General features: G+C 33.6%; 2 protein-coding genes across 8 annotated transcripts in view; one reads left to right on the top strand and one right to left on the bottom strand.

Moving 5' to 3' along the window:
* LOC130629617 (uncharacterized) overlaps positions 1-27,929 on the bottom strand; it is a 137,511-nt gene that overhangs the window by 102,051 nt on the left and 7,531 nt on the right. For 2 of the 7 annotated variants that reach the window (XM_057442885.1, XM_057442886.1), the window contains exons 1-6: positions 16,025-17,245; positions 15,091-15,139; positions 14,304-14,563; positions 11,162-13,763; positions 10,627-10,893; positions 7,008-10,504 (exon numbers count right to left, since the gene is read on the bottom strand). In XM_057442885.1, coding sequence (XP_057298868.1) covers positions 10,453-10,504; positions 10,627-10,893; positions 11,162-13,763; positions 14,304-14,563; positions 15,091-15,139; positions 16,025-16,979 — 4,185 coding nt within the window. In that variant the 5' untranslated portion in view covers positions 16,980-17,245 and the 3' untranslated portion in view covers positions 7,008-10,452. Of the gene's footprint in view, positions 1-1,423; positions 5,869-5,946; positions 10,505-10,626; positions 10,894-11,161; positions 13,764-14,303; positions 14,564-15,090; positions 15,140-16,024; positions 20,560-20,706; positions 20,791-27,929 lie in introns of those variants that run through there. The other 5 variants (XM_057442881.1, XM_057442883.1, XM_057442884.1 and 2 more) reach the window with 4 other exon arrangements.
* Positions 24,115-24,944, top strand: LOC130629829 (uncharacterized). The gene is made up of 3 exons (XM_057443191.1): positions 24,115-24,312; positions 24,384-24,612; positions 24,697-24,944. Exons 1-3 carry the CDS (start codon positions 24,115-24,117, stop codon positions 24,942-24,944), a joined length of 675 nt encoding a protein of 224 aa, XP_057299174.1.

Here is a 27,929-nt window from a genome sequence, read left to right as displayed (position 1 = left end):
TCGTCTGCACGAATATTTCAAAGATTGTTTTTTCGACACGCGATCGGTTATTTATAAGAACAAGTTCTGAAGAACACGAGACTTAGGTACACAGCTCTTAGTAAATACTCCGTTAATTGTGAACGGGTTTCTCATGAAAAAAAATAATGTATAATAAAAACTAGCTGCTGCTTTTATCAAAATTAAATTTTCTCTCACCTCACACATTTTATCAACATTATTTGTTGAATGAAACATATTCATTTTGCTCGAGTATGATATAGTGATAAAAATAGAATGACTGTACTTCAATATATTCGATTTCGTCTGCACGAATACTTTCAAAGATGTTTCTCTGACACGCGATCGGTTATTTGAAATCCCAACCTCGTCCTCAAGACCCCTTCCTCTTTGCGCCGTCCCCAATATAAGAAAGCCAATAGGGGTCCTGAGAATGAAGTTGTGTTTTTGGTCGTAGTTTCATTCTACAGACAAGATCATTATGTGCTTTCCTTTGCCACTGATAGGTTTTGCAGATGGAAACCGTCCCATAAGATTTGCACAGAATTGTTTCTATTAGCGATAATTTTCAAGTGTAATTAGAGACTTTTTTACAAAGTAAGAACGGAACTATCTGCAACAATGTTGACAATAACTTTTCATGAAATCCCGTTGTACGCAAAACGCGCCAATAATTGCTTAAGAAAAGTTAAACGAAAGTTACAATATGAAATAAAACCATGGCAACTATCAAAAAAATGCAAAAAAGTGACACAATTTAGGGAAAAACTTATATACGCTGTTTCTTATAAAATAATAAATGAATAAAAAATATAAATTTATAAAAATATTACTCATGACAAAAATATTAGGATTGATTTGTTTATTGTGAGAGATTAAAACATAAGAATTTAAAAACAAACAAATTTAGGGTAATAATATTATTACGACGTAATCACATGCAGATCAAAGTGTAAAACAATTATTGTCTGAAATAAGAATACTTTGTCAACTTGAAAATATAAGAAATTGTTAATATACTTAATATTCAGACAAGTAAAACAAAAATATAAATACAAATAGACGGAACACAAAATTTAAAATATTAATGTGATGACGTCATCATGTACAGGATAATTCGCATTTGGAGACAATTTTTTAAAATATTTGTTTTGCCTATTTCATGCTGACATAGCATTTTCGTGCTGACATTAGCATGTTAGTTTAAAAAATAAATATTTTTTAAATGCTTTTGTTTTCAAAATAAACCAAAAATACTTCGCGTGTTCAATATACGAATCTACATGATATTTTTAACAGAAAATTTTGAGAGAAATATTTTAACAAATTTGAAAAAATTTAAACTACCTACAGAATTGATTCTCAGAAAAAAATATTCTCTCACCTCGCACGTCTTGTTTATCAGAGAATGTTCGGTCAAATAAAATTTTTTTACTTAGGGAAGAAAGTTATGCTTTTAAAAATAGAAAAATTGTATACAAAATATTCGATTTTGTCTGTATTCCTTCCTCTGAGGCGCGTCAAAGAAATTTTTTAACACGTGATCTCAATTTTTTATTTTTACGCTAATAGTCTGTATATCGACAAAAATATATTTCCCGCTTCCGGAACCACTTTTGTTTTATAAGAACAATTTTATTAAGAAGACAAGGCCTCGGATTTTGCCGAAAAATAGAGACAGAACAAGCATAGCCTCGACTCAATCATTTGTTTCAGAACAACACCCTAATTCGTAATTTTCTTACGAAATAAGAACAATCTAGGTTATGAATTCGCTTACAATTCTTTCTCAAGCTACCGACAATTATTTTTTTTGCAACTTCATCACCTACTAAAACTGCGAAATAATTGGCGCGATTAAACATGAACGCAATTATCAAGCTTCGTCAGCAACAAAACACCCATTTTTCTTTATATTTACACGATTTATTGAATTATTTCTTTCCTATTGTGAAATTTGTTGTAAAGAATCAAGGACTTGAATTACGGTCAGGCGCGGATTTAGACTAGGTTAACCTTGTCACGCGAGCTAGTCAAAAAAATCCCGAGAATAAAAATCGAATTTTGTCGAATATACCCGGAATCCGAAGATCGAAATTCCGCCTTGTTTTTTGCTACTTTTCGTTATTGACAATATCAATATCATGTCTCATAACGGGATTTGAATCAACCTATGTTGACCTGACCTGTGTTAAGCAGTCTTGACTCTAGGTAACCCTTGAGGTTTTCACCGAGTAGAATGAACCTATGTTGGGCCGACCTGTTTTTGGTCAGACAGTCTTGACTCTAGGTTATCCCGTGAGGCTTTCACCGTGAACTAGAATCAACCTATGTTAGCCTGACCTTGCTTTAATATTTTGGTTAACTCATGGTTTCATATTAAATTAATATATAATTATTCTTATACAATTCTTAATATTGGTCTTGCAAACAAAGTAGTCACAAACAAATAATGTTATGAAAAAAGCTTTTTGTCTGAGCAATATTAGGGACTTTAAGAAATGACGACGAAAACCGAAACGTCAACGGGAGCACAAGTTTTTTCGACCGTTGCCGTCACCGCTCTCGACTTCCGTGAAACTTACATTACGTTTTCTCTTGTTTACTTAATCGAAATATGCCAAAACTTAAGACATGATGACGGATGTTTACTCCTCTATGACCTAAACAGATCTTCGAATCTTGACCTTCGCTATAACAACTACGAAAAATTTGATTTGGATTTACTGAATGAAGATGACTATAAAAGTGAATTCAGATTTTGTAAAGGGGACATATACCGCCCTGTGACGTTTTTGAACTGCCTGACAAAGTCAGATGCTAAAATGGAGTGGTTGTGCAAAAAGAAGAAGCTCTTTGCATATTTTTGAAGAGATTTGCATACCCTTTTAGGTACCAAGATGTTATGTTTAGGTTTGGAAGGCCAGTCCCTCAAATAGGCATGATATCAAATCATATTCTGAATGTCATTTATGAGAATTGGGGCTTTTTGCTTCACAAATGGTCACAAAAGATACCATTGCATTAAATTCCAGTCCGTAGTTGCACCAAATGGTCTCGTAGCAAACCTTTATGGTCCTGTTGAGGGGAGGAGGCATGATAGTGGTATGTTAGCAGATTCTGGCTTATTTAATCAAGTTCGTCAACATTCATTCGATAGAAATAACCAGCCTCTATGTATTTATGGTGATCCAGCATAACACCTGAGAGTTCACCTGCAATCAGGTTTCAAAATGTATATTGTGTGTGTATTGTTACACAATGCAAGATGCTGTTTCTATGGGTCAATTACTTCGAATTTTTTTGATTGTGAACCACCTATCATTGAGGAATACTTCACACATTAAGCAAACATACCCTTTTAATTAAAAGCAGATTGTAACATTTGTATACATGATGTAAACAATATCAACAGAATAAAAAATGTATAAATAAAACAGTATATCAACAGAAAAAAAAAGTATAAAATATATATATCAACAGCTAATAGAAAATGTTTATGAAGATGTAACACGTGTTTATAGGGAAATGTCTTTTTTTTACAGCAATTTAAACAATAATGATCGTTGAGCCTGCACCATTGCAATGGATTGCTCCTTTTCTGTTTCATAGTTTCGCTGAACCAAGGAGGTTTAAAAAGAGGAGATACATCTCCACAGTTTCTATTAAAACCATCCGTTGCCGATTTGCAGGTTGCTGTATTGTTTTCAAATTCAATTTTGTAAACAAATTTTTTTAAAATCTCGCGCGTAAATTATAAAAGTAACCGTTGCTCATTGTTATTTCTGCATAATTATAAATTATTTTTTCTAGCGGTAAAAACTCGTTTGCTTTGTATTTTGATCGTTGATAGTGCGCATGATGCGCTAAGACCTTAGCCCATAGTGTGAACGTAAAAGTACCTGCTTAGCTCTTCGCTAAAATCTTCGTTAGCTCATCGTTAGCCGATTTTTCGAAATTAAAATTTTTTGATATTTTTTTTTCGGATTCAGCGATCTTCAAAGGAAGCCGACATAAATCGTGCTCAAAGCGATTTATTTTTTTACAAATAGTAGTATGCTTCGTTGTAAAAGGTCATTTCAAAACTTAAATGGCTGACAAAATAAAAAAACTTTCGTTTGAAGAAGAAGAAAAGTTAGCATTCAGGGTGAAAGATTATCCCTGTCTTTTTGACAAAACGGATAGGGGGTACAAAGAAAAAGACTGTGTAAAAAATGCGTGGGAAGAAGTGGCTAATTCTCTCGAATTCCTTGAAAATGGTAAGTGCAAATTGGCAATGTGTATTATCTGTTTTTTCAAGTCATACCAGCTTTAAAGTATTCTTGTTAAAAACGCATACTGGAAAATTACGAAAGATTATTGTTTTTACTCCTAGGGAATGCTGCCAAGACCTCCTTTGAGAAGCTTCGAAAAAGGTATAATAAAAAGAAGAATGATTTTAAGAAGTCAAAAAAATCTGGCACATCCACCAAAGAGAGTGAAAAAGCTGAAAAGGCTTTGGAGTTGTACAAATATCTTTCCTGGCTAGATAACTTCATATACGTCCGTGAGGGTAGAAGCAACATTCATACGGATTATAGTTCTGATGAAGAGGGAGATGAAGACACGGAGTTGCCCGTTGATCTCACCGAAAATAAGGACGATAACGACGATGGGGCATCTGAAACCTTCAGTAGGACAAGTTCCTTAACCTCACCTGTGCCACAGCAACAACAGCGCACTCTAAAAAAAAGAGGTCGACCTGCAAACGGACAAGCGAAAGATGACAAGGACGCTGCAAAACGAAGAAGAACAAACAAAAACGAATACCTCGATGACATGGAACTCAATTTAATTCGTGATTTGGGTAAATCAATTAAGGCTGATTCCACCGAAAAAGAGATGGATGCAATCGATTTGTATGTGAAGTCACTGGCGGCTGATTTGCGAAAGCTTTCAGAGCGGGAATATATTTTGGTGAAACACGAAATTCAAGGAGTTTTATTTAAATACCAAATGGCACATTTTAGTCCAGTTCACAATAGTATTGTTACACCAACTGCATCAAACCAAAATGATGCAATGAGTACACCGGGGAATGGATTTTACACGCGAATGGTGCATAATTAAAATATTTTTTCTTGTAAATATTACACTAGGCATCAAATGAAACAGTGTACATGTAATATATAACCGTTTTTCATAATATATAAAAACTAAAAACCGAAAGAGTGGTGACTTGTTCTCCTTATATAATCGTATTGCCACGAAACTACACCAACAGCACTATTAACATAATCTGTAATAGTATTCCTCATTTGAAGGGCATCTTTACTATATCTAGACCCGCGAATCGGATTTAGGTTTTGAAACATCGTTGTAAGATTTTTTCTCATTGACCTCCACTCTCCCTCCTTAATCTGACCATCTTTGCTTTCAGAGTCAAGGAAACCCTGCGGAGTATACATAGCGTTGTCGGTTTGTCTCAAATAGTTATGAAGACTGAGGCAAGCGAGAGTGTAATCTTGGATCCGGATATGCTTCCCATCTATTGCTCCTATTACATGTGGCATGTTCCAATTCGCTTCAAAGGTATCTGCAATTCTTAGCCAATCTTCCTGCGAATTTGGAGCGTTCAAATACTTGATTTTGAGCTGCTCGTAGATTGCAATACACGTTTCCGAAATAATTGATGATATTGTTGATTTGCCAATACGGAAGGAATAGCATAAAGATTGCTGAGCATCACCACTTGATAGATACCTTATGGTAATGAACAGCCGCTGTTCCGCTGATATCGATTCTCTCATATGAGTGTCTTGTCTTTGAATTACTAGACCAACCAACGACAACAGATGTTCGAATCGGTCCGGTGACATGCGCAAGTACCTTAATAAAATTAACACCGATACCCTAATCGTGATATGCAAATACAACTGACTGTAGGATCAGCGAACATAATTTTACCTAAAGAAATACTCTCTGTCGGAAACTTTAAGTTCTTGAAATAAACGATGGTATTCTCCAAGCTCTTTTCTTCTAAGAAAGATTTTTCTGACCCAAAATCTTTTCCTTCTTTGCAATTTTGTTAATGCTCTTCGTTCTAGGCTACGTCGTCTTCTTCGAAGTAACAATAACAACAAGACTTTTTTTCGTTCTTTCTTTTTCATAGCTCCTTCTCGTTTTAGTTTCGGCTACAAAAGAGCTAACGATGCGCTGTTGTGTGAACGTGAAATGAACATATCAGGTACCTGTAGCTCAAAAATTGAAATCGGCTAACACAACATGCACACTATGGTTAGCTCATCGTTAGCCCATAGTGAGAACCAAGCTTTAAAATCAGTTTTTAAACATTTCTGGTGGTACATGCAGAAAATAAGTAAAATCAGCCGAATATGAGGGAAATTATGGTATTATAAAGATAAAAAAACAATATTAGAAAACAAAAACGCGAAGAAATAAAAGTAAAACATTCCCCCAACGAAAAACGCATAATTAGAGATAGTAACGGATGATTAATATTTTCTTTTGTTCTATGAAAGAAACAATAGTCACTGAGCACCGATTCTATACCGAAAATTCAATAACTTTGAAGAAAAAAATATGTACTAATATGCAACCCCTCCTGCAGTAATATTTTTTAAAGTTTTATCAATCTTTTAACTGACGCTGTGCTAGAAGGGAACATAGAGCAACATCTTCAAGATATAAAATTATATCATATCTCAGGGAAACCATTTGACACATTATAAGCTCCAAATACCAGCTAAATCGTTTTGTAAGTGGGGATAATAAACTTCACCAGCATTAATTCTTATAGCTCAACAGAGCCATGTGTTTTATTTATGTTCGGTATAGCTTTTAATATGTTTTTTGAAAATTCTGCTTTGTCGTTAAAACACTCGTCTCACACTCGGCATATAAAAATACAGCTAAAGTGGCGCAACGGATGGCTTAAAAGGAGCACGTAAACAAAAGAAATTTGAATAGAATTTAAATGGACGTTGCAACTCTTCTGCATCATTCACCTGTGAAAAGGTGATGATTCTGCATGTTTATCAAATATAAACACTCTGCCAGCCATTTCCTTCTCACGTTTTCCCAAAACGCCAAAATATCATTTTTCACGTCAGTCCCCTGTTTGCGCATGCGCATAAGCTCCTTTTGCGCTTGTCGTGGTTGCCGTTCTCGTCGTCATTTCGTCTATTATTTCAAAGAAAACCGGCGTCTGCTCACTTTCTTTCGACACTTATCTTTTCATTCTTTTTAAATGTGTTTATGCACGTAAAAGAGAGTTAATAGTAGTGAAGAGAAACGCGACTAAATATCAGTAATATATAATATAAGTATATATAGTAATATAATTTTATAGTAATATAATTTTTTTTTACAAAGTATGTTTAGATCGTATCAAACACCACTAATTTTAATTCGTTCAGAATTGTGTTATAAGCTCCCCTTTTATTTCTGTGACGGAGCAAATCCTTCACGTGAAGGAAATACAGTTACAAGATTTTATTCCCGTTTAAAAGCACCCCCTCAGATAAGCGCATATAGGGAAAAAAAAATATATAAGATATAGAATACAATGTCTGTTTTACTTAAAATGCGAAATTTTATATAGTTTTACTTATATAAATAAAACTTATATATAAAATAATACTTATATAAAAGAAAATTCGCCACTCATTTATCATTGGATACAAAAGATAGTGTTGAGTAAGAACAAAGTGATGTTCGTTCTGATACCCTCAGATAAGCGCATCAAAATCTTGCTATCACCACTGATAAGCGCTGCGCTTGATTTCGGCATTTTACTGTAAATTGGATTCAGATTGTTCTTCATAATGTATCGTGTATGTATACAAAAATATTAAATCAATTTAAGAATTGAATAATTATTAACCTAAAATTTTTGCGTGTATTTTTTTCAACAATATTCCGACAAATAAATTTTTTCGAAAATTGATCTACAAAATTGTTCCGTCTATTCGGGCCTTTAAATCATTGGCTTTAAAACCAAGAACCATCCGATTCCGATCTCGGATACAAATCCTCTTACAAAACTTTCTCAATCCACCAATAATTAGAGAACTGCAAAATAGAACTAGTTTTGGCGCCGTTGTATATACATGCACACAATTATAATACTGAGCCAGCTACATAACGCTAATGCTAAAATTTCAGTCAGCGTGTAGTCAGATTTTACTGTAGTCCTACGGTCGCAGCCATAAATGTCGATTAGCAATTTTTGTTCAGTAAATTACAAACTTGTGTGACTAAGTCCGCCGGGATGTAAACAAACGTATTCTCAATTAAAAGTATTGATTAGCCACCAAAGTGTTGATTAGCACTTTTTGTTTATTAAATTACTAACTTGTGTGATTAAGTCCACTGGGATATAACGCTTTTCCTAAAAGTAGGAACCAGCAGTAATTTGATGTAACCACCAGAGAATCACCAGAATTTTGAATTAGCCAACAGAAAACCAGCAGTTTTTTGAGTAACCACAAAAAAACGATTAGTTAAATAGATAAAAACGAAGTGAACGCAACTACCGCTTCGAATGTGGAACATTTTATAATGTACGTAACAGTTCATGACCCGTTTTTTTATGCAAAAGTGGATTAAAAGACTTGAGGCTTTTTGAAAAAAAAACATATACTGACTGTATTATCGTAATTATTCTAATTTAGTGCGGCCGAAAAAATAATTATTTTGAACATGCCGCATTAATAATTAGAGGAGATAAATTACCAGTTACTGTGTGGTTGTATGGAACATTTAGATTTATTGTATATAAAAAAAGAGTTGACAGGTATATAATAATATAAGTTATTATTATAGGGTTAGTATTCTTTTTTTGATATTTTGATGAAAAATAGAGATGATATTCCATAAATCGGATGTTTTTCATACACTTACGTACTAAATCAGGTTTTTTCCGACTTTCGATTTACGAAATTTCTGGCATCCGCAAAATACCAAATCGAAAAAAACTTTAAAAGAATAGGAATAAAAATAAAGATAGCTATAGCTAGCTGCCTCAAAATCTACGTTTTTAGCTAGCTAAACACCTAAAATTGTTTTGTTTAAGATTTATACATGGCTAGAAAACGTCATGTTATACTCACCTTAACATGTGAAAACACACAGAAACTAAATAATCCCATAGGATACAAAGTACTCAGAACAAAAAAGGATCGAAAGAAAGAGGGTGCCGATAAGGCGCAAACGCCTGCATATATACGGGCGAGTTCAGGCGACCTTTCGAATAAAATTGGCGGTTGTCCCCCGAAACCGCCCGAACCATTCCTGAAATGCAATTCCTTGTAACAAACCATGCGGACCATAGCTGGGAAGGAGGCGCTTGAAGAGAAAGGAGTTAATAAAGTTTATATATAAGTTATTTATAAAGTAAACTTTATCAAAAACCATCAATAACAGTTCTTTTAAGAACTTCGCTACCACATAGTAAGTTTATTTTAATTTTTATAGTTTTTTTGAATCACATCCTTGTCTGTTTTTTTTTCTTTTCGGCCATTGTTCGGGCCTATGCGGGTTTTTTCGGGTGAATACAACGGCGAACTCGCCCGAAAACGCCCGCACTTTTACCAGCGTATGCAGCGTATCGGCACCCTCGTTCAAAAGGAGACATACAAATTTCAAACGTCACTTCCAAACCAAAATGACCTTTGTAGGGGTAGCATGTTTCCTCCGTCGACATGCTGAGGCCGCGAAGCACTTGGATTGGTCATCAGTAAAAATGGAGCCTCGTGATTGGTCTATTACGCGTAAGCGATCAAAACAAGGCCGGTAAAAACGGGGTCCGCCGTGGATCCGCTGGGATTTTCCGTATGTCTTGCTACTTGCGACACCATGTTGCGCAGAGACAGACAGACGACGGCTATTATAGAGATTTTCAAATTCTCGGGCACTTTTTGCATTTTTTCATGTGAACTATGCAAACACTGGAGAATATGTTAAATAACTTTATTTGGATCTCAGAAACTATAAACATATATATGTAAAATTAAGCTTTTTGAATATTGGTATGTTAGACAAATTTCAAGACATCACAGAAAAAGTGCTGATACAAGGAAAAATTTAATGCTGCCATTTTGTTCCTTTAATGACGTACTACATATGTGTGTCTATATAAGTCTATAAAAAAAGATATTGATCGGGTGGAATCCCCCTTAATCATAATATGTTTGAAAAACCCCACACAAAATATGGTCTGGGTTTTTTTTTGGTAACAATATTTGCTTCAATTTGAATTAAAATCTTTTTATCACATCTCCTTAACCATTTACAGCTGCCATTAAGTTTATTTTGTCATTATTTTTATTAAATGGAATGCAAGTTATGTTTAATAATCCAAAATAAGTATCTTTCACATGTCATGCACACAGAAAATCAAATAAATATAATAATGCACCGTGTTTTACGGTTACATTCATATCAAAGGCCTTAAGATTTGATATAATGACAAATATTCTTCTTACCTTCAAACGTTGGACGCCTAAAAAAGAAAATATAAATATGTATTAGCTAATAACGTCAAACACTATTTCCTGTAACAAAACTACTTTTTTACTATTAATTTAGTCATACATAAATAAGTACACGTCAAATTAGTCTTACCAGTTATGATGGTATGAAAAAATGCTGTCGTCAGATTGACCCACTTGGTTACTAGCAACCACTGAAAATGTGCAAATTTCTCCTATACTGATGTCATCTACGATGAATGTGTTAGATGTAATACCACTTGCCAAAATTTTCCAATCGAAATCGTTGCTTTTCTTTTTAACTGTATATTTATCAGCACTATGCTGCCAACGTAATTCACATGATTTCTCTGACAAACAGAAGCAGGTTATCTTGTCAACCTTTTCGGGAGGATGAAGGCTAAAGTGAAATGAAAAAAACTGATTAGTTTATAATAATGTTTCTCTACAATACAAAATTTTAGTGTTAAAGAAAGAAAGGAATGTGGTAGAAAGTCCTGTGGGAACAAAAGTGCTGGAATATAACTGTATTAAAATACAATACAAACAACCGTATGTCTTCTAAATAACAGATGCAAGGGAGTTATCTGTCATTGCATACCTCTATAACAGGGGTGAACAAAATTATATGCATTAAGAAAGTTAGATAAATAGCATCAATGGCTTACTTTTTAAAAATTATTTCTGTCACATTTTTAATTTCAAGGACTGTTTCTGGAGGATTAATATCTTTAATGTTGCTTAGCAACTCCTCAAATTGCCATGACCGTGTATTAACGTTGAAAACTACTTTACCGGCATTGTTGTTTGTAGTATTTGTGTATGGTTTTTCGGTGTCTAGATCTTTAGAATGTGTCACAAGATATTCCATTAAATACAAAGACAGAAGCTCACTGATAATGTGTCCAGTTGAAAAATCCAACTTTGATTGGTTAATGTTGGACGTTGAAACAATGATTAGGTTTTGTGTAGCTCTAGACATCGATTCCAATGTTAAATGTTTCAATGTGCAGTCGTTGTTTTCAATTAAGCAGATGCACTCACTTGCTTCCATGCCACGACTACCTTCAGGTGTAGTAAGTATGTTGTAGCTTGAATATTGCAAAAGATTAGGGATTTCTTCATTGCTTTTTAAAATTTTCCAGTCAGTAGACTCGTCATATTGCAAAAATTCTATTTTTAATAGCTTCAGCAATCTGTAAAATATAGTCATTTGATGATATGTGTTATAAATAAATAAACGCTTCGCATTGTAATGCAAGCAAATGTCTTGAAGAACTAAAGCTAACGTTGCAATGAACTCTTCTTCTGTTTTCTTTTCTTCAGGATGTATCAACAATGGTTTGGTACCTTTTATATTATGACCAATAAACGCTGCTGAATTAAAATTAAAATGTATATCAGTTCTTACATCTGCTGAAAGATGTTCATCTTGGATTGCCGCTGCAACACGATCAATATCAATTGGAGCCTCAAAATGACCGTCTATATCCTTCTCCCCAAATTCCATGTGATGCATAGTATTTTCTTTTGGTTGTTGTTGCTGTGGTGGTTGTTGCTGCGATTGATGTGGTTGTTGCTGCAAATGATGTGGTTGTTGTTGTGATTGGTTTGGACTTTGCACTGATTTTTGTTGTTCTTGCTTACGGGGTGTTGTTTTTCTTGCAAAGATCTTTAGTAGAATTTTCCGAAAAAACCCAGTATTATTCTTCTGCTTAGCTTCTTTGGTTGCTTTAGCTTGAGAATCTTTTAAAGGAAGTTTAATGGTCGTTTTTTCTTTGCTTGCTTTATTTTCGAAAGCTCTTAAAAATTGAAAGATCAATTCAGATGTTCTCATCGCCCTGTCAAGCTTATATAACTTTAACCCTGTTTCCTCATATTTATATTTGTCATGCTTTGTGATTGTTTCATGCGAAACGAAGGATCTATGCTTTTCAATGGATTGTGGCAAGAGAACAATAAAAGAGTTTTCCAACTTAGCTTCCATTTTGAAGTATTGCTTTAGCGATAAGGCCTCTTCAATTCCAAGCATCTCACCATTAAATTCGTCAAGAATAAAATGCAGCTTTTTGCCAACGTGTTTCTGAACTAACGACTTGAGTAACTGAAAAGGTGTCGGAACCTTTTGCATATTTAAATCCTTTGCTAACTCAACAATATCCGTAACTATCACATCAACCTTGCTCTTGTAATTAAATCTATTGGCATAATTGAAAACGTCTTGTTTTAGTAATGTTTTGTCATCCCAAATTACATAGAAAATGATGGAGTTTTCTTTACAGTATTCATAAGCAAGTTCTAAGTGAGATAACCCTAAAACAGTTTTGCCACTACCTAACGGACCAGTTATAATTTTCTTCTGACATTTGCTATACAAAATTCGAAGCTGCTGTATACTTAGTATCAGTGAACTTATTTGCTCGTGAATATTATCACTAAGTGAAGGAACAGTATAAAGTGCTTTACGTGTGGCCATAAAGCACATGATTTTGCTAACCATTGTGATATATTGCTCTTTTGCATTAGCACTGCTGCTTTTCTCATGTGCATTCTGTAGAAGTTTAGAAAAAAAGTCCAGAATCTTGCTCTCCTCAGATAATGTTTTCTTACAGAGCAAGTTGCAGTTAACACATACTTCAGTATCTTGGCTGACTTCAAAATTTGGTGCAGCTACAACATTAACCATTGCCCAATTGCCATTTTTAAAATTTTTTTTATTGATTAGGGACAGTTCCATCAAGTCTGTCTCGCCTGCTTTAAACTCGTCTTGTATATCAAACGCGTTGGTTGTATTGCTGTACCTAATGTTTATGATTGTATTAAAAAACACCAGTAGTATTCGGTTATCATTAGATACATTGTTGTTTAAGGGAAATTCTTCATTTAGTTTTAAAAATTGGATATGATCTTTGGTATCATAATGTGTAAATATGGTAAATAAACGGTATTTTAACTTTGGTATAACATCTTTTATTTTCTGTGCGAATACAGAAGTGGTTTGGTTACAGATTGGAGGTGGAAATTGAAGTGGTTCATCCATGCACTTGCCATTGATGGTGAAATAACGACAAGAGTAATTCTTTTCGTACTCTTCGTATTTTTTGGCTGACATTCTTTGAAGGCTTCCACCACATATAAATTCGACATCTGCTTCTTTTGTTTCCTTCTTTAAAATAGACTCTATATGTTTAGATATTACACCACTGTTGTGTGTTATAACATTTAAATGATTGCTTGCTACACATTTATGTATAGTTGCTAGTTCAATATCTAAACAAAAAAAACACTTGAGGTTTCAACACTCAACTGAAGTAGAAACTGGAGCTTTAACTCAAATAAAAATATTTTGGTCCTATTTAAATGAAATGCGTTGTTTTGTAGATCATATTGGGGAGAATCTTAAACTGAAAAATTCATCCTTAACTTATTCCGATCTCTATCGCTTTGTTTTATTTTTTCATAACACTCAATTAAAGATATATAACATATTTCTTTCTCAAACTTAGAAAACATTGTTTTTCTATTTTTCAAAATATTTACTGCCATTTCTAACCGATAAATCACTTTTAGCATTAGAAAAAAATGTAACTTTATGGAGAGAAGTGATAAAAAAAGATTCCATGGTATTACAGTAAAAATTATTGTTGTGACACAGACAAAAATGAGATTGCAAACCATAGCTAAAAAAAAAATTCGTAACATGGAAATCATATAACGTGGGACTGACCAGTTGGGTTGTGAGAAATGTGAAAAAAAACCCATATATAAATAGACATAAATTCTTGTATCAGTCATAGCTAAATAACCAACCTTTAATCGAAACACAAGTAAATTTGTTTTTATTGTCCTTTAAAGTGATTGACAAGTCACTCATATGATGCATATTGCTGGTGTAAATCATCAGAAGTAACTTTCCATTCTTTGTTTCCATAACATAATCGGTATCTATTTCCAGCTGTTTTGAATATTTCAGAGAGTTGTTAGTAATAGTGGCCTGTATATGCTGTATGAAGAAATTTTCATCAAACTTTACGACGAGATTACTTTGGTGATTTTCGAAAAGTGTATAACTAAAACAAAAATTCAAATATAAAGAGACTAGTTGTATGTCTGTGGATTACTCTACTGTATTTCTCATTTAACCCATTTAATTTCCATATCAGTAACACAAGTATTTTGTCTCTCTGCGCACAAGAAAAAAGTGGTGCTACAAAATCCAATGTATTTCTCATTTAATCCAATTATATTAGATTATTAATATAATATGATCACGAAAATAAATAGGAAACTGATGTGAGAATAAGAGCAGGAAGATGCATTCTGAGGACTGCTCATGTTACTCATTTATATAAAGACCTCTGTTATGAAGCCCATTATTTCTCACACACTGAAAATAGGACAATGAAACGCATTGTACATAATTCACCCTACCAGATAGTTATTTAAGACAAAATATTTTTTAACGTTTTTCAGATGGTATGGATAAAAAAACAAAACAGTTAACATTTCAGATCTAAATACTTGAAGATGTTACATTATATCGTTAAATTGTACGCCACAAGTTATTGTCATAGAGGAAAAAGAAATTCAACTCTACCTTGGTATGTCTGAAGCAGCTTTTTCCAAGAAAGGACTATGGCAGCCTTCTAAAATAAAAATATTTTGTTGGATTGTCAATGATATTTACGGCATAAATACTGCAAAAATAACCCTACTTGTGTTACAATTTTGTCTTTAAATTTGAAACAAGACAGAAAAATTATATCTAATATAGTCAATTTTTTCCCCAAATGCCAATTTTTGAAGTACTGTGTTTCTCTGAAAGGTGCACAAAAACGAGTGAGTGCATATAATGTATGGAAGAGTCCTGTGATCAGGACAGTTCTTAAAGAAGACAGCATAAACAAATAAACTTTTCTGAACAGTTAGCAAAATAGAAACAAAATATTATAGTTTAAACATTATCTAAATAGAAAAGTATAGTTTGAGCAGTTTTAAAAAAATTTTCAGCAAGAGTGTAAACAAATGAAAACACAAAAACATTCAGTGGCCTTTATTTTTTATTTATGGGGCAATAAACCTGCTTATTCAAGAAGGGCCAAAATAAAAGAAACTTAATTATGGTATTTTAACAGCACTTTTTGATGCAAAATACTGAATTCTCCTCAATATTCTTAAATGTGATATATTCAAACTTTACAGGAATTCAGCTTTGTACTTACTACTTCTTCACTTTATCAGATATAAAAAAATTCTATTCTTTCAAAAGCAGTGTCAGGCTGCTAATCTAAATTACCAAAGTTTAAGCCATGCTTACTTAACCTTTTATATTTTTACCCGGGCCAGTTGCTTTGCAATTCCTTTGTGAATGGAATTGAAATATTTTTTTCAAATACTTATGTGTACCAAATTAAAATGACGACAATTTATTTAAGTTGAATCATCAAAGTGCAAAATTTTCTATTTATCAGCAATACCTTCTTAAATCTTTAGTTATTGCAGCAGTAATCAGAAGAAATCATATAACATACCTTTTTCAAGCTTGCCTAATCTTTTTTCATGATCATTTAGGATATTTGTGTGCGCTTCAATTCCCCTGTCATACTTTTTCTGTTTTTCTTCCACGGATAGGACTCGGTTATTTAATTCTGCAATTTCTTTTTCATATGTTTCATTTAAATGATGAATTCTTGCAAGCACATTGTTTATTTTGTTGGCAATTTCGACGTTCAGCTCTTTTTTACCCTTATTTACATCTTCTTTAAGGTTGGATATACAATCTTTAATGCTGGATGTATTCTCTTTAATTTCAATTACTTCTCTTGCTAAACCCTGAAGATTGGAGATATCAGTTGTATTTTCATCGACTATGCGTTGCAATTGTTCTTGACAACATTGTAGATGATTCAGAAACACTCTAAAATAATCTACCCTTGTTGGATCAATTGAATCATGCTTTAATCCACTTGTATCTTCAGTATATCCAAGTCCATTTAAAATCTTGTCACCCTGCGACCAGATGTTATTAAATTCTGACTTTTCTAAAGTATCAGGGTTGGCATAATGAATAATCAAGTTTCTAAATTCCCTTGCATGTAAAATAAAAGCACCAATTGTTGTGTCAGTTGCTGCTGGACATTTTTGTTTCCAACCTCCATTTGGAGGAGGAAAAGTTGTACAATTGATAATTAACAATATAATTAATGTTGTATCAAATTTTGAAGAGTCAGTTTGCTGATTACCAGGAAATAAAAGCAACCATTGATCGCTGTTTATAATCTTTTTATCTTTTAACTTAGTTAATTTGGCAAGATGGTTTCGCAAGTCGTTATATAATCGGTTTGGATCAGACGGTAAACCTTGGTATGACCCACGGTTGTTCACATTGTGCAATACATTCAACAACGCTGGTTTAATAAAGTTTTCAATATATAAACATAACTTCAACCAGAACTCACAAAGTTTAATGATATTTTTTGGTGCCATCTTTTACAATCTCTATCTATAGATTGTATACTCTCTATGTAAAGAAAAACAAAGATATTTCATCAAAGCACATAGAACTGAGAACCATGACAGCATAAGTATTACATGTAAACAAAAGCTACATAAAATTTTCTGGGAAACAGATCATTACTTAATAAGGTTTTATCATAGACAGATGTCTTCTGATGAGGACAGTGTGTCTATTATAAATGCAAGGTAACTCTTGAAATTGATAATAAAAGATTATTAATACAAACAAGCCGAGACACAATCTACAATTAAAAATACATCTCAACATATATATAAAACTTAAATTGATTGTAACAAAAAAGACAACTCCTTGAGGTTATTCACTATATTCACTATATATATGTGACGATTCCAGGGAATTTAATAACAAGCTATTTAGCGATAATATTTTATTATCGATCACTTATAGCGCCTGATCGCTAAGCAAAAAGTTTTATTGATAATTTAGATTAAAAAAATTATCGATACATATCGCTAAGGGATTTTCTTTGTCTATTTATCGCTATTTTGCTAGGGCTAAATTAGCATAAATTAAAAAAATAATGACAGTGGTACTTGATAAATGCTAGCGAGCTGGGAAAGCCGAGCTTTGATCTCTTGCTGCGAGAAGTTTCATGCGCACACGGAGAAAAATACCGTGTCTGAAAGTTAAATAATTATTTATTACTTTTTTTATAATATAATTATATTGCAATATAATTACTTCAACCCTTACTAACATTAGTAGAAATGGAAATAAAAATACTAAGAAAATTGACTGCAAACTTGAACGCGAGTTCCAGAATCACACAAAGAGATGCATGGGGACCTTGGAACTAATTTATAAAACATTAGTTACGGTGTGCAAACACCAACAATGCAAACAATAGAATTAAAAAATCTGGGAGATACAAGGCATGACGGTATACGTTAAGAATCATGGTTTGAAACAGCAAGATGGCGGAACAAAACATTCCATGCAACAAGAATTTGTATCCATGTATTTCATAACAATCGATACAGTATATGCTGTAAAAGCGAGTTTTATTTAACTAGAAAGCTTTTTGATTTAAGTTTATTTTGCCTTAAAAGTTTACTAATATCAGTGGTAAATCAGACGATACAGACAGAATAATGTGTACTAATGTTCCTAGTATAGCTAACCAGAAATCACACATAAGTTAAAAGAAAACTTTGTTTAGAATTATATTATTAAGAAAAGTGTATTATATTGTACAAGCTTACAATGTACTGTTATTTCATTTAGCTGTTTATATAACATTAGCTCAGGTTTGGTTGCAAAACTTTCAACGTTATAATTGAAATAGAAAGACTGATTATTAATGTGGGAAAAAAGGCAGAAAAATTTAATAAATTATTAAAAACTAATTTGGGTAAGGCCAATACACACCTTTTTAATACTGAAATCGATACCTCATCAAAAATTTGTTTTAAAACATAATATGGAAGCTCCATAACATAAAAGATCCATAAAAAAATGATTTTCTTTATTCAAATTGAGTGTACTAGTCTTCCATAAATAATGGTTTTTTTACTGACTAAACTAAACCTGGACACCTTTTTGGTCCACTTAGCCCTAATTTTGGTTACAAACAATTATTATTTATGGAGCACCTAATTAAACTTTTGTTCGGTGCTACCCTGATTTATTTGAATTACAAGGTTTCTAGCGGAATACGTGGGTGGAGGTTGGTAGGGTTGGTATCGGTGTTGTGGTGGTTGGTATCGGTGTTGTGGTGGATGGTGTGATATTTTTTTCTCCCTTTTTTCCCATTTGAAATTTTTGTGGTCTTGACCTCCATTGGAGGTCCAGGCTTTAAAGCTTCTTTTGCTTGTAGGGCCTGGATTATTTTTTCTATATGCACGAAACTGTTTCCATGTTAGGTAATCTAAACAAAATTTAGTTGTGTTAAAAAAATTTAATATGGTAAATGTAGTAATTGAGAACATAACCAAAATATATTTAGGAATAATGACTTTCTTTGTTACATTAAAAAAAAAAAAAAAAAATTTCTCACCTTTGTTTTCCACTGACTAAACGTCTAAAAGTTAAAATAAAATAATAACAGATTTACTAAAAAAGGATATTTTGTGACTGAAAAATGGCTTACCTTCATTTTTTTTCTTTTTTGTCATCTTTTTCAGCCCTTAAAATAGAATTTTTTTTACGTCGGCAATAAAACTGAAGAAAAGATAGAATAAAAACATCACTTTCTTCGGAAGAAAGTTCGTTCATTGAATTTCGTGAGTATTGAATCTCTTTTAAGGAAAAAGAGCTTACACAGGACAATTTATTATTCCCAAGCTTCTTCCCTTTTTTAAAAATGAACCTATCTTTTCGGATTCGATAAACTCCTTGTCCTCCATTTCGACTTCAGTAGCAGTTCGTTTACTAACAGCCATGACGGTTGTTAGCAGAAACTAGTTTCTTGCACCATTTGTGCCGACGCTGAATGAAAAATAGTATCATGTGACCCTGTTCAAGATGATCTAAATCATGTGATTGCGTGGCCTGGTTTCTATTATCGTTTAAATACGACATGGATTATGCTAGTTTTTTGCCAAAAATGTAATAGCGTATAAACCACCTTGCACTGCAAGGGGTTCCCCGCCAAAAAAAAGCTTTTTTCAAAGCCCCGCTCTGCAGCTCCCAGGGAAGGCTATCACGATATCTTCGAGGATGTTTTGTCCTGACCGCGCCGAACGAAGTTTGAAAAGTAGAATGCCGAAATATGCCTTGGTTTATTTTGATGCAGATGACATCACTATTCCGCTCGCTGTCGCAGCATTAAAAGATGCAGATGTGCGAATTGGTGGGCGATGTGTCGCCACCTTCAAGCGAAAAAGATTTACAGGGGAAATTTTAGATTTAAATGGTATGAATTTTCCTTTCGCTTTGTTAAAAAAATACTTCAATCTAACCAAGCCGGTCATTACTCCATTTTCTATTTCTATTCTCTTACGCGCATTTTCCTAACAAAAAAATGTCTTGTCACAACAGATCATTTTTGTAGATAATAAAGAAATGCTGGGTAAGCGTCGGTGCTTTGAGGAAAATCATGAAGAAATAGAAGCCATGGTAAGTTTTTTTACTGCTGAAAAATTAGGTGAAATAACAACTTATTCAAGAATTAATAAGTTTTTATAAGAACGAAATAAAAACAGCCATCTTCGAGATAAATTTCACTGATTCATATCAAAGCGCGCACAGAATCAAATCATTTTATGCACATTTTTAGAACGAAAGAAGTAAAAAAGAAGACAAAGAAGTCCAGGAGACACCAATGGTATATTTTTTTCGTTTTTATTGGAAAATTAAGTGCAACAAGGACAAACAACTAAACAAAATATAATTTATTATAAACTGCTATTATGTACTTATAGAATTCGACAACTGACGACTGTATATTCAAAAGCTCTGCTGCTGGAGTCAAGGTATGTGTTCCACCGCGTAATGCCAAACATGCTCGTGCAGGTTTTATGTAGGTTTTAACTTTACCACCATATTTTTTCTTTTTCATCTAGAACTCAACTTTGCTACCTGGCTGTACTAAAAATGTAAGTAAAAATACATATAGGCTGAAATAACAAAAATTGAATCAAAGTCTTAAGTCTTATTAAACCTGGATATTATAACAAGCAAAATACGAAATTAGTGCAAAGCTAAAGTTTTGTAAAATTTTAATATCATGCTTACCAACTTTATGACTGGATGTAATGTTATCTTTTTAGAACCAACTTTTCACCTCAATTCTATCCTACAAAGACTACCTGAAATGCCCTAAAAAAAATCAAAAACAAAATAAGCACTAAATTATCACCACCGCCACCAACATCACCGTCGCCACCACCAACGTCACCGTCGCTGCTACCAACATCACAGTCGCCACAAACATCACCGTCACCACCAACATCACCGTCGCCAACTTCAATGCTGCCACAAATAAAACAGATAACACCACCATTACCATCTCCACCAATGATTCAGCCACTCCCACCACAACCAACTAACCAAGATTTGAGCACACAACTGACCATCGTGCAAGCCAATTAAATTCACATTAATTTCAAACTGGACCAACTCATTGACTTCATGAACACCACCATTATTCCAAGATTCTTCCAAAATGTATCAGAACAGCAACTTTCCCCCACCAACACAACAGTACCATCATTTGAAACAACGTCTGCCTCAGTACCACAATTCGATCTACTACCACCGCTTTCACCCCTGCCAAATGATCCACCAACTTGCCAGCCAAATTCATCAAATTTTCACACAATGCCTGGATGTAATGACACAAACAATGCTGTACTTAGTGCAGCATAGGATGCTACAGAGATTTGCGACTGCGCATACAAAACGATCCTTGCTTCATTTCCTCTGGATGTCTTAAAGGAGTCCAATTTGACAGGCAAGAGAGGGTGCAGACAATTGGACCCTGTAAGAACAACGCGGATTTGGAGTGATGTCAGGCAAAACTTCAAGCCCTCAGATGTTGAGTGGGAAAGGTGCATCGAACGGGTGCAAGTTAAATTAAAAAATTTACGGCGAAAATTGAAAAAAACGTAAATGTATACATTAAAAGAGCATAAGAAGCATTTTTTTCATTTTGCCTGGATTTTTAATGTTTAACTTATGCCTGTTCTTTGCACCCAAACATGACCATGCATCAGTATTAATCCTCTCCCTCAGACCTTGTGATTTTTACTGCTACCACAAAAGGGTGACCACTAATAAAATGAGAATAAAAGTAAGGATAATAAGGAGAATTAAGGAGACAGATTGACATTTTTTAAGGATATTTTGCTGCAAACAAGAATAAAAAAATAAGGATAATTAAGGAGAAAACCAATTTTAGTTCTCTATCTTAAATTTCAGTTAACAGAGAAATATGTCGTATTTCACTGTTGATGAACAATCCATAAACACATTTCCAAAAAAGTTACAATCGAAAAAATTAAGAAATAAGGAGAAATTAAGGAGAGTAGCTAAAATTTCATTTTTTTTAAGTACTTTATTTTACTTTTTTAAGTAATTTAAGGAGTGGTCACCCTGCACAATTTCTGAATCTGCTAGTTAATTTTTAAACATAAACGACAGGTCTGAGGCTTGTACTGATACATGAAATCCCACTCACATCTTGAAGAAAATTAAGTAAAGTTTTTATATTATATATTATATCACAAACAAACAAAAAAATTAGATTGACATATTCAATATGTATACAAATTTTGTCTACTCCTACTAAAACTTCTAAAAAATATTGGTAGTGAAAAAATCAAAACGTTGGTAGTTTGTAGCAAGTTTAAAACAATATATTTTGGCAGATTCGTCTATTCTGTAAAAGTTTATTTTAAGAATATTCTGGAAAATATTTTGTAACTTAATAACAGTGCATAATATCCCTAAAAGTTATATTTTAAAACACTTTTATAAAAAGATCTTAGACAAATTTATTAATTAGCATACCTGCATAAAGTTAAAATCTTTTTCTGTCAGGATGTATACTGTAAAAAGAAACTTCTGTTGAATTTATTGTGGTTTAATGTTTGTAAATATCAGTGTTTTTAAAAATTGGAGATTTTCTTGAAATTTCTTAAAACTACGAGGTTTTAGGGCTCATTTTCTCATAAAATTTTGTGTATTGTGATATTAAAAATCTTAGTTGGTGAACAATACAAAAATCCATGGTTTTACCCCTTCTTTATTTTATGACTACCACTGCAGTTAGCTACCATTTTGCGTGACAGATTTAGTTTAAGCTTATAGCAAATTTGGTGATTTTTAAGAACATATAACATTATAATTTAAGTCCTGAATTAAGTTTAGTTGTTATAATAAGTTTTATGGTACTGTAATGTTTGTTTGTTATTAGCATAAAACAAAATCATCATTTTAAAGTTTCCTTTTGTTAACCGAATTTTTGCCTCTGCACACAATATTTCAATCTAACACAGAAAACTAATTTAGCAGTTTAAAAGCAGGAAAAAAATAATTTCAGGCTTACAACATTATTCTTGCGGTCGGAATGACGTCACTACCATGGCAACGATAACTAGCCATGTTGGCTTGGGGTACAATATGGTAGCAAAAAGCGGGAAAGACAGCATTGCTTCAATATTCTCAGCAGGATGCCAAAGTGTTGTTGTGTTGAAAACTGTACAAATAATAAGAGGAATAGGCCGGATTTAAATTATTATATTATTCCAAAAGAGGAAAAATGTCGAAGACTATGGCTAAATGCGATAAGTCGTGCACAAGTTGATGAATCTGGAAAAGTTCTTGACAAAACATGGTCACCCAAATCACAACATAATTTTGTTTGTTCTTAACATTTTGCAACTGGTAAGGGATACTCCACAACTGCGTACATGTGCCTTTTGTTAGCCTGTTCTGTATTCGAAACTGAAATGTGTAGCTAGTAAAAATAATCCTTTTAGGAAAGAAAGAAAACTTAGAGAAACATCCTGATTATATTCCTTCTGTTTTCCCTGGGAGAACTAAAGACAACTCTTCAGAAATGGGTAAAATGGATCGCGTCAACAGAAGAATTAACAGGACTCTGAGTAAAGAATGTGAGTAGCTACACTTTTTTATATAAAAAATACACAAAATATGGACAAGAGGCCTTGACTATAAAAATGCTTTCTTTTCAGTTCCATCATCAAGTACATGTGTTGAAGAACCGACGGAATTAACGTTGACTGAACAGACCGATTCAAGTACCAATTTATCCAGTCCGTTGGTAGAGGAAGAAAGGACTGCATTGTATATGGAGACGTTTAATCTTCGTAATGAGAGAGATATCTTGCGGGCTGAATTAAATCTTAAAACTACGGCATTATCCTATGAAGGATTAAGGAACAATAAAGACAAGAGTATTAAACTAACTGGCTTGGAGTTCAATATACTTGATAAAATAATTTCCTACTTAAAAAAATTCAGCATTGAAGTTAGTCGTAGTCCTTCCTTGAACGTTGAAGATCAGATATTGTTAACGATCATCAAACTTAAACAAAACCCAAACTTCGAATTCTTGGCATATATTAAAAATATAGCTAAAACAACATGCATTGAGTATTTTGGAAATGGGTTAACATAATGTACTATAAACTGAAATTTCTTATTCGGATGTCAGACAGGGAGAAAATATTCCAAACAATTCCAGCAGTTTTTAAGCAAAAATTTCCAAGGCTAACAAGCATTATAGACTGCTTTGAAATATTTATTGAGGCACCAAGCAATTTTTTAGCCAGGGGACAATGCTACAGTCAATACAAAAAACACTGTACAATCAAAGTAATTATTTCCTGCACACCACTACAACCCTAGTCAAAAATAATGGCAGTAAACCCTTTTTACACGTGTAGCAAGAGCAAGATAAGTACAAAGCCCCCTTTCCCCCAGTATCAATGTTCAAAAGCTGTGCTAACACGTTTCCAAACATTGATAATGGGGGAGAGGGGGTAGGAAAGGATTATACTGCACTTTTTGTAGCTTACTGCCAATATATTTTGACCGGGATTGTAGGTGCAGTGAACTTTATTTCAAGTTGTTATGGAGGCATGCCTCTGGAGAATCAGATTTTACAACAACAAAGTATCATCACCCTGGCGATCAAATTCTTGCTGACAGAGGCTTCACATTAAAGGAAGATTTTGCTCTAAACTCTCTTTACAAAAGGTAAGAAGCAGCTGTCAGCAGAAGAAATCGAGTCAACACGAAAAATTGCATCAGTAAGAATACATATCGAAAGAGTGATTGGTCTTCTTAAAAACCGCTACATTATACTGAAAGGCATCATGCCAATAAGATGTGTTAAAAGTATGAAGGACGAAAAACTTGATGAGACTCTAGCTTATTGTGACAAAATTGTTACGGTTTGCGCAGCATTGTGTAACTTAAGTGAAAGCATAGTTCATAGGAAGTAAATACCTTGAAGTTAGACTTTTGTAAAATATTTCTGCCTTAGCATACACATAAACATGTAAAAATGTATATAAATGTAACAATAAAGATTAAACATATCAGTTCACTTTTTTCTACATTCGTAGCAATACCAGACTTTCTGGGCTGGAAGTTTTTTCAACTTTAAACAGCTTGGATGAAACCAGTTGTCGCACTTATCGCATCCAACCATCTCACCCTCACCAGTCGTAGACTGGCACACACAATAAGTACGGTTTTCTGGTGTTATTTCCAGAGTAAGAGCGTTTGTATCTGTGTTGTACGATTTTGTTATTAAGCAAGGCAAAATATGATTTTTCCAAAACAATGTTGCCTGCTCTTGCATAAGGGTTGTAAAATCTTGATCGACAGGGATCCTTAAAATTAAAATTTCTTGCGGTGTCCAAACAACAAAATCACCATACAAGACATTAGTAACCAACATTTCCATTTGAATTTGTGCATAATAACAATGTTTACTATCAAGTTTATAAATTCCATTGATATTTTTGACATAAAATGTGTTAGAATTTATGGCCTCTAACAAAAAGCCTTCTTGTAAACTGTATGGGCACTTAACTTCTACGACACCGTAACCGCAACACTCACAGCAAACTAACGCATCAGGGGATGCACCTAACCAAGGATGTTCTGGATGTACACATAATCCTACATCTTTGCATTCAAAATCGGTGTGAGTTTCTGGGTCTCCCAACACTACAATATTGTTTACAGTATCGGAAGTTGATATTTCCTGAAACAATAACAATGCTTCGTGTTCATGGTCTCTACCCCATTTTAGGGATGGCACATTCAAAGATAAAATTTTCTTCTGACAAATTTTATCCATTAAACTTTTGGCTGGGTTGGTTTCATCTGTATGAAGCACTGAATGGATAATGGAACCAGTGATTCTTCCAGCTCTCTGTTGGTACCAGGTTGCAGAAGTAGCTTGATTTCTAGTCGCTTCTTCGATGTAACAAAGATCTGACTCACTGTACTTTAAGTTCTTAATAACTTTATCACATTCAATTTCTAACTCTTTGGGAGAAAATGTTTTATTTGCCACATACAAATCCAACAATGAAGAAGGTAATTTACGCTGAACAGGTGGAGGTTCATTTAGTACGAAAGCATCTTGATGCTTTTCAAACAGAGATAAACCTACAATTTTCTTACTTTCGGTTGATAAATCAGCTAAAAATGCACTTTGTTCCTGTGATGTGGCAGGTAGCATATCATTTCGAGTATATGATTTCATAGTTGACTTCCCTTTATCGGAATAAAAAATAATGTCACAGATTTTGGAGGCTTTAACATTCCGGGTAAAATTTTGGTTCCACTGGCAAGGAAGGTCTGTAGGAGTGGTGTGAGTTAAACCTTGTCGAACAGCAGCTTCCACTTTATAAAGAATTGCTGCCACATGAGAACATGTTTTACCAAGGCTAATAATTAAAATAATTTTTAGTTATAGCTACAATCAGAGGTAATATATAAAACAAAGAAATAAAACTTACCCAGCCATGCATGTACAGTGACCAGCTACAACCTTTCCACTCTTTTCAACAGCTACCCAAGGATGATGGGGTTCCCCAGTTGTACGGTAGGATGGTCTGACATCAGCAAAAAACACTACACCACCAGGAAAATGAATATGTTTAATCGTTTGCACCCAACCAGAAATAAAATATTGATAAGCCTGTAAAGATTTATAGTTTTCCATTGCCTCTGGACTGAAGATCCCTAAGTGAAAATTAAAACAAAAATATTTATTTAGTCAGGTTCAACAAACAGTTTTCTGAAAACTAGCTAGCAAGATTCTTACTTGGGGATTTTATAAGGTAGTGATAAAGATGATGATATGAAAGTGGTGGCCACTCTGTTTGGTCTTCTATCCAATCATCTGCAGGTCTTTTGTACGGACATTTTTCTAAACCAATTAGCAAAATCTTTTCCTTGTAACGTTTTAAAGCTTCTCCAGTTAAATTTTCTTCGTATTGATACATTTTAAAATTAAAAAGACGTCTTATCCCTTCAATCGCTACAGAAAGACTGAAAAAGCGTACACCATTTCATAATGGCTGCCAAAACTATTGTTTGTCACGTCACATTCCGACCGCAAGAATAGGCTTGCTTGAAACATACCTTTTATGTTAACATTTTCAGATAGTTAGCTAGCTTCTAACTTCTTTAGATCCTTCTAAATTCAAATTAATCTTGATTCATAACGACCATTCGCTACAATTCCAATGAATATAACCTGAACTGGGGTACAAATGTAAACACTTTTTCCACTCATCATTACGCATGGCCTGCTCTGCTGTTACTTGTCCAAAACCAAACCGTGAAATGGAATTGCTCAGGGTGAACCACATGCTACATACGGCTTGCGCTATTTTAAGGAACACAGAAAATTAAAAGAGACTAACTAAATTAGCGCTTAATTTTTTGTAGCGGTTAAACAAAATATATATATTAGTAATTTTTTTTTAAAAAAAAAAGACATAAATACAACTCCTAAAAACAACAAGCAACATTTTATGTTGACTGGTTTGGAAGCAATTTAATCGACAGACAAGAAAAGATTGTTGTCGTCAGCCATATTGCACTATTATCGATAATCTGCTGAGATAGCAAATTAAATTAGCGATAATTATAGCTCAGCATTGTGTATCGCTAATGACCTCATCGCTAATCCATTTTATTTATCGATAATTCTGGTCTTTTTTTCAGGAATTATCGCTAAACAGTGATCGATAATTATAGGTTGTTATCAAATTCCCTGGAATCGTCACATATTTACAATATACATTAAATATAAAGCAACCTCGTCCCCAGGCCCATTTTTCTCTTTCTGACAATCTCGGACGGCGAGAAGAAATGACCCTGGGCCACACTGGTCAGTTCTGCTATCTGATTGGTTTCTCAAGTTTCCGTTAATTATGAAGATAAATTAATTTATGCGTAAA

Source organism: Hydractinia symbiolongicarpus, chromosome 2 (genome assembly GCF_029227915.1).
Source record: "Hydractinia symbiolongicarpus strain clone_291-10 chromosome 2, HSymV2.1, whole genome shotgun sequence".
Taxonomy (NCBI): Eukaryota; Metazoa; Cnidaria; class Hydrozoa; order Anthoathecata; family Hydractiniidae; genus Hydractinia; species Hydractinia symbiolongicarpus.
Note: the sequence above shows the minus strand (reverse complement) of the source record. Positions and strands in the feature narration are given on the sequence as shown.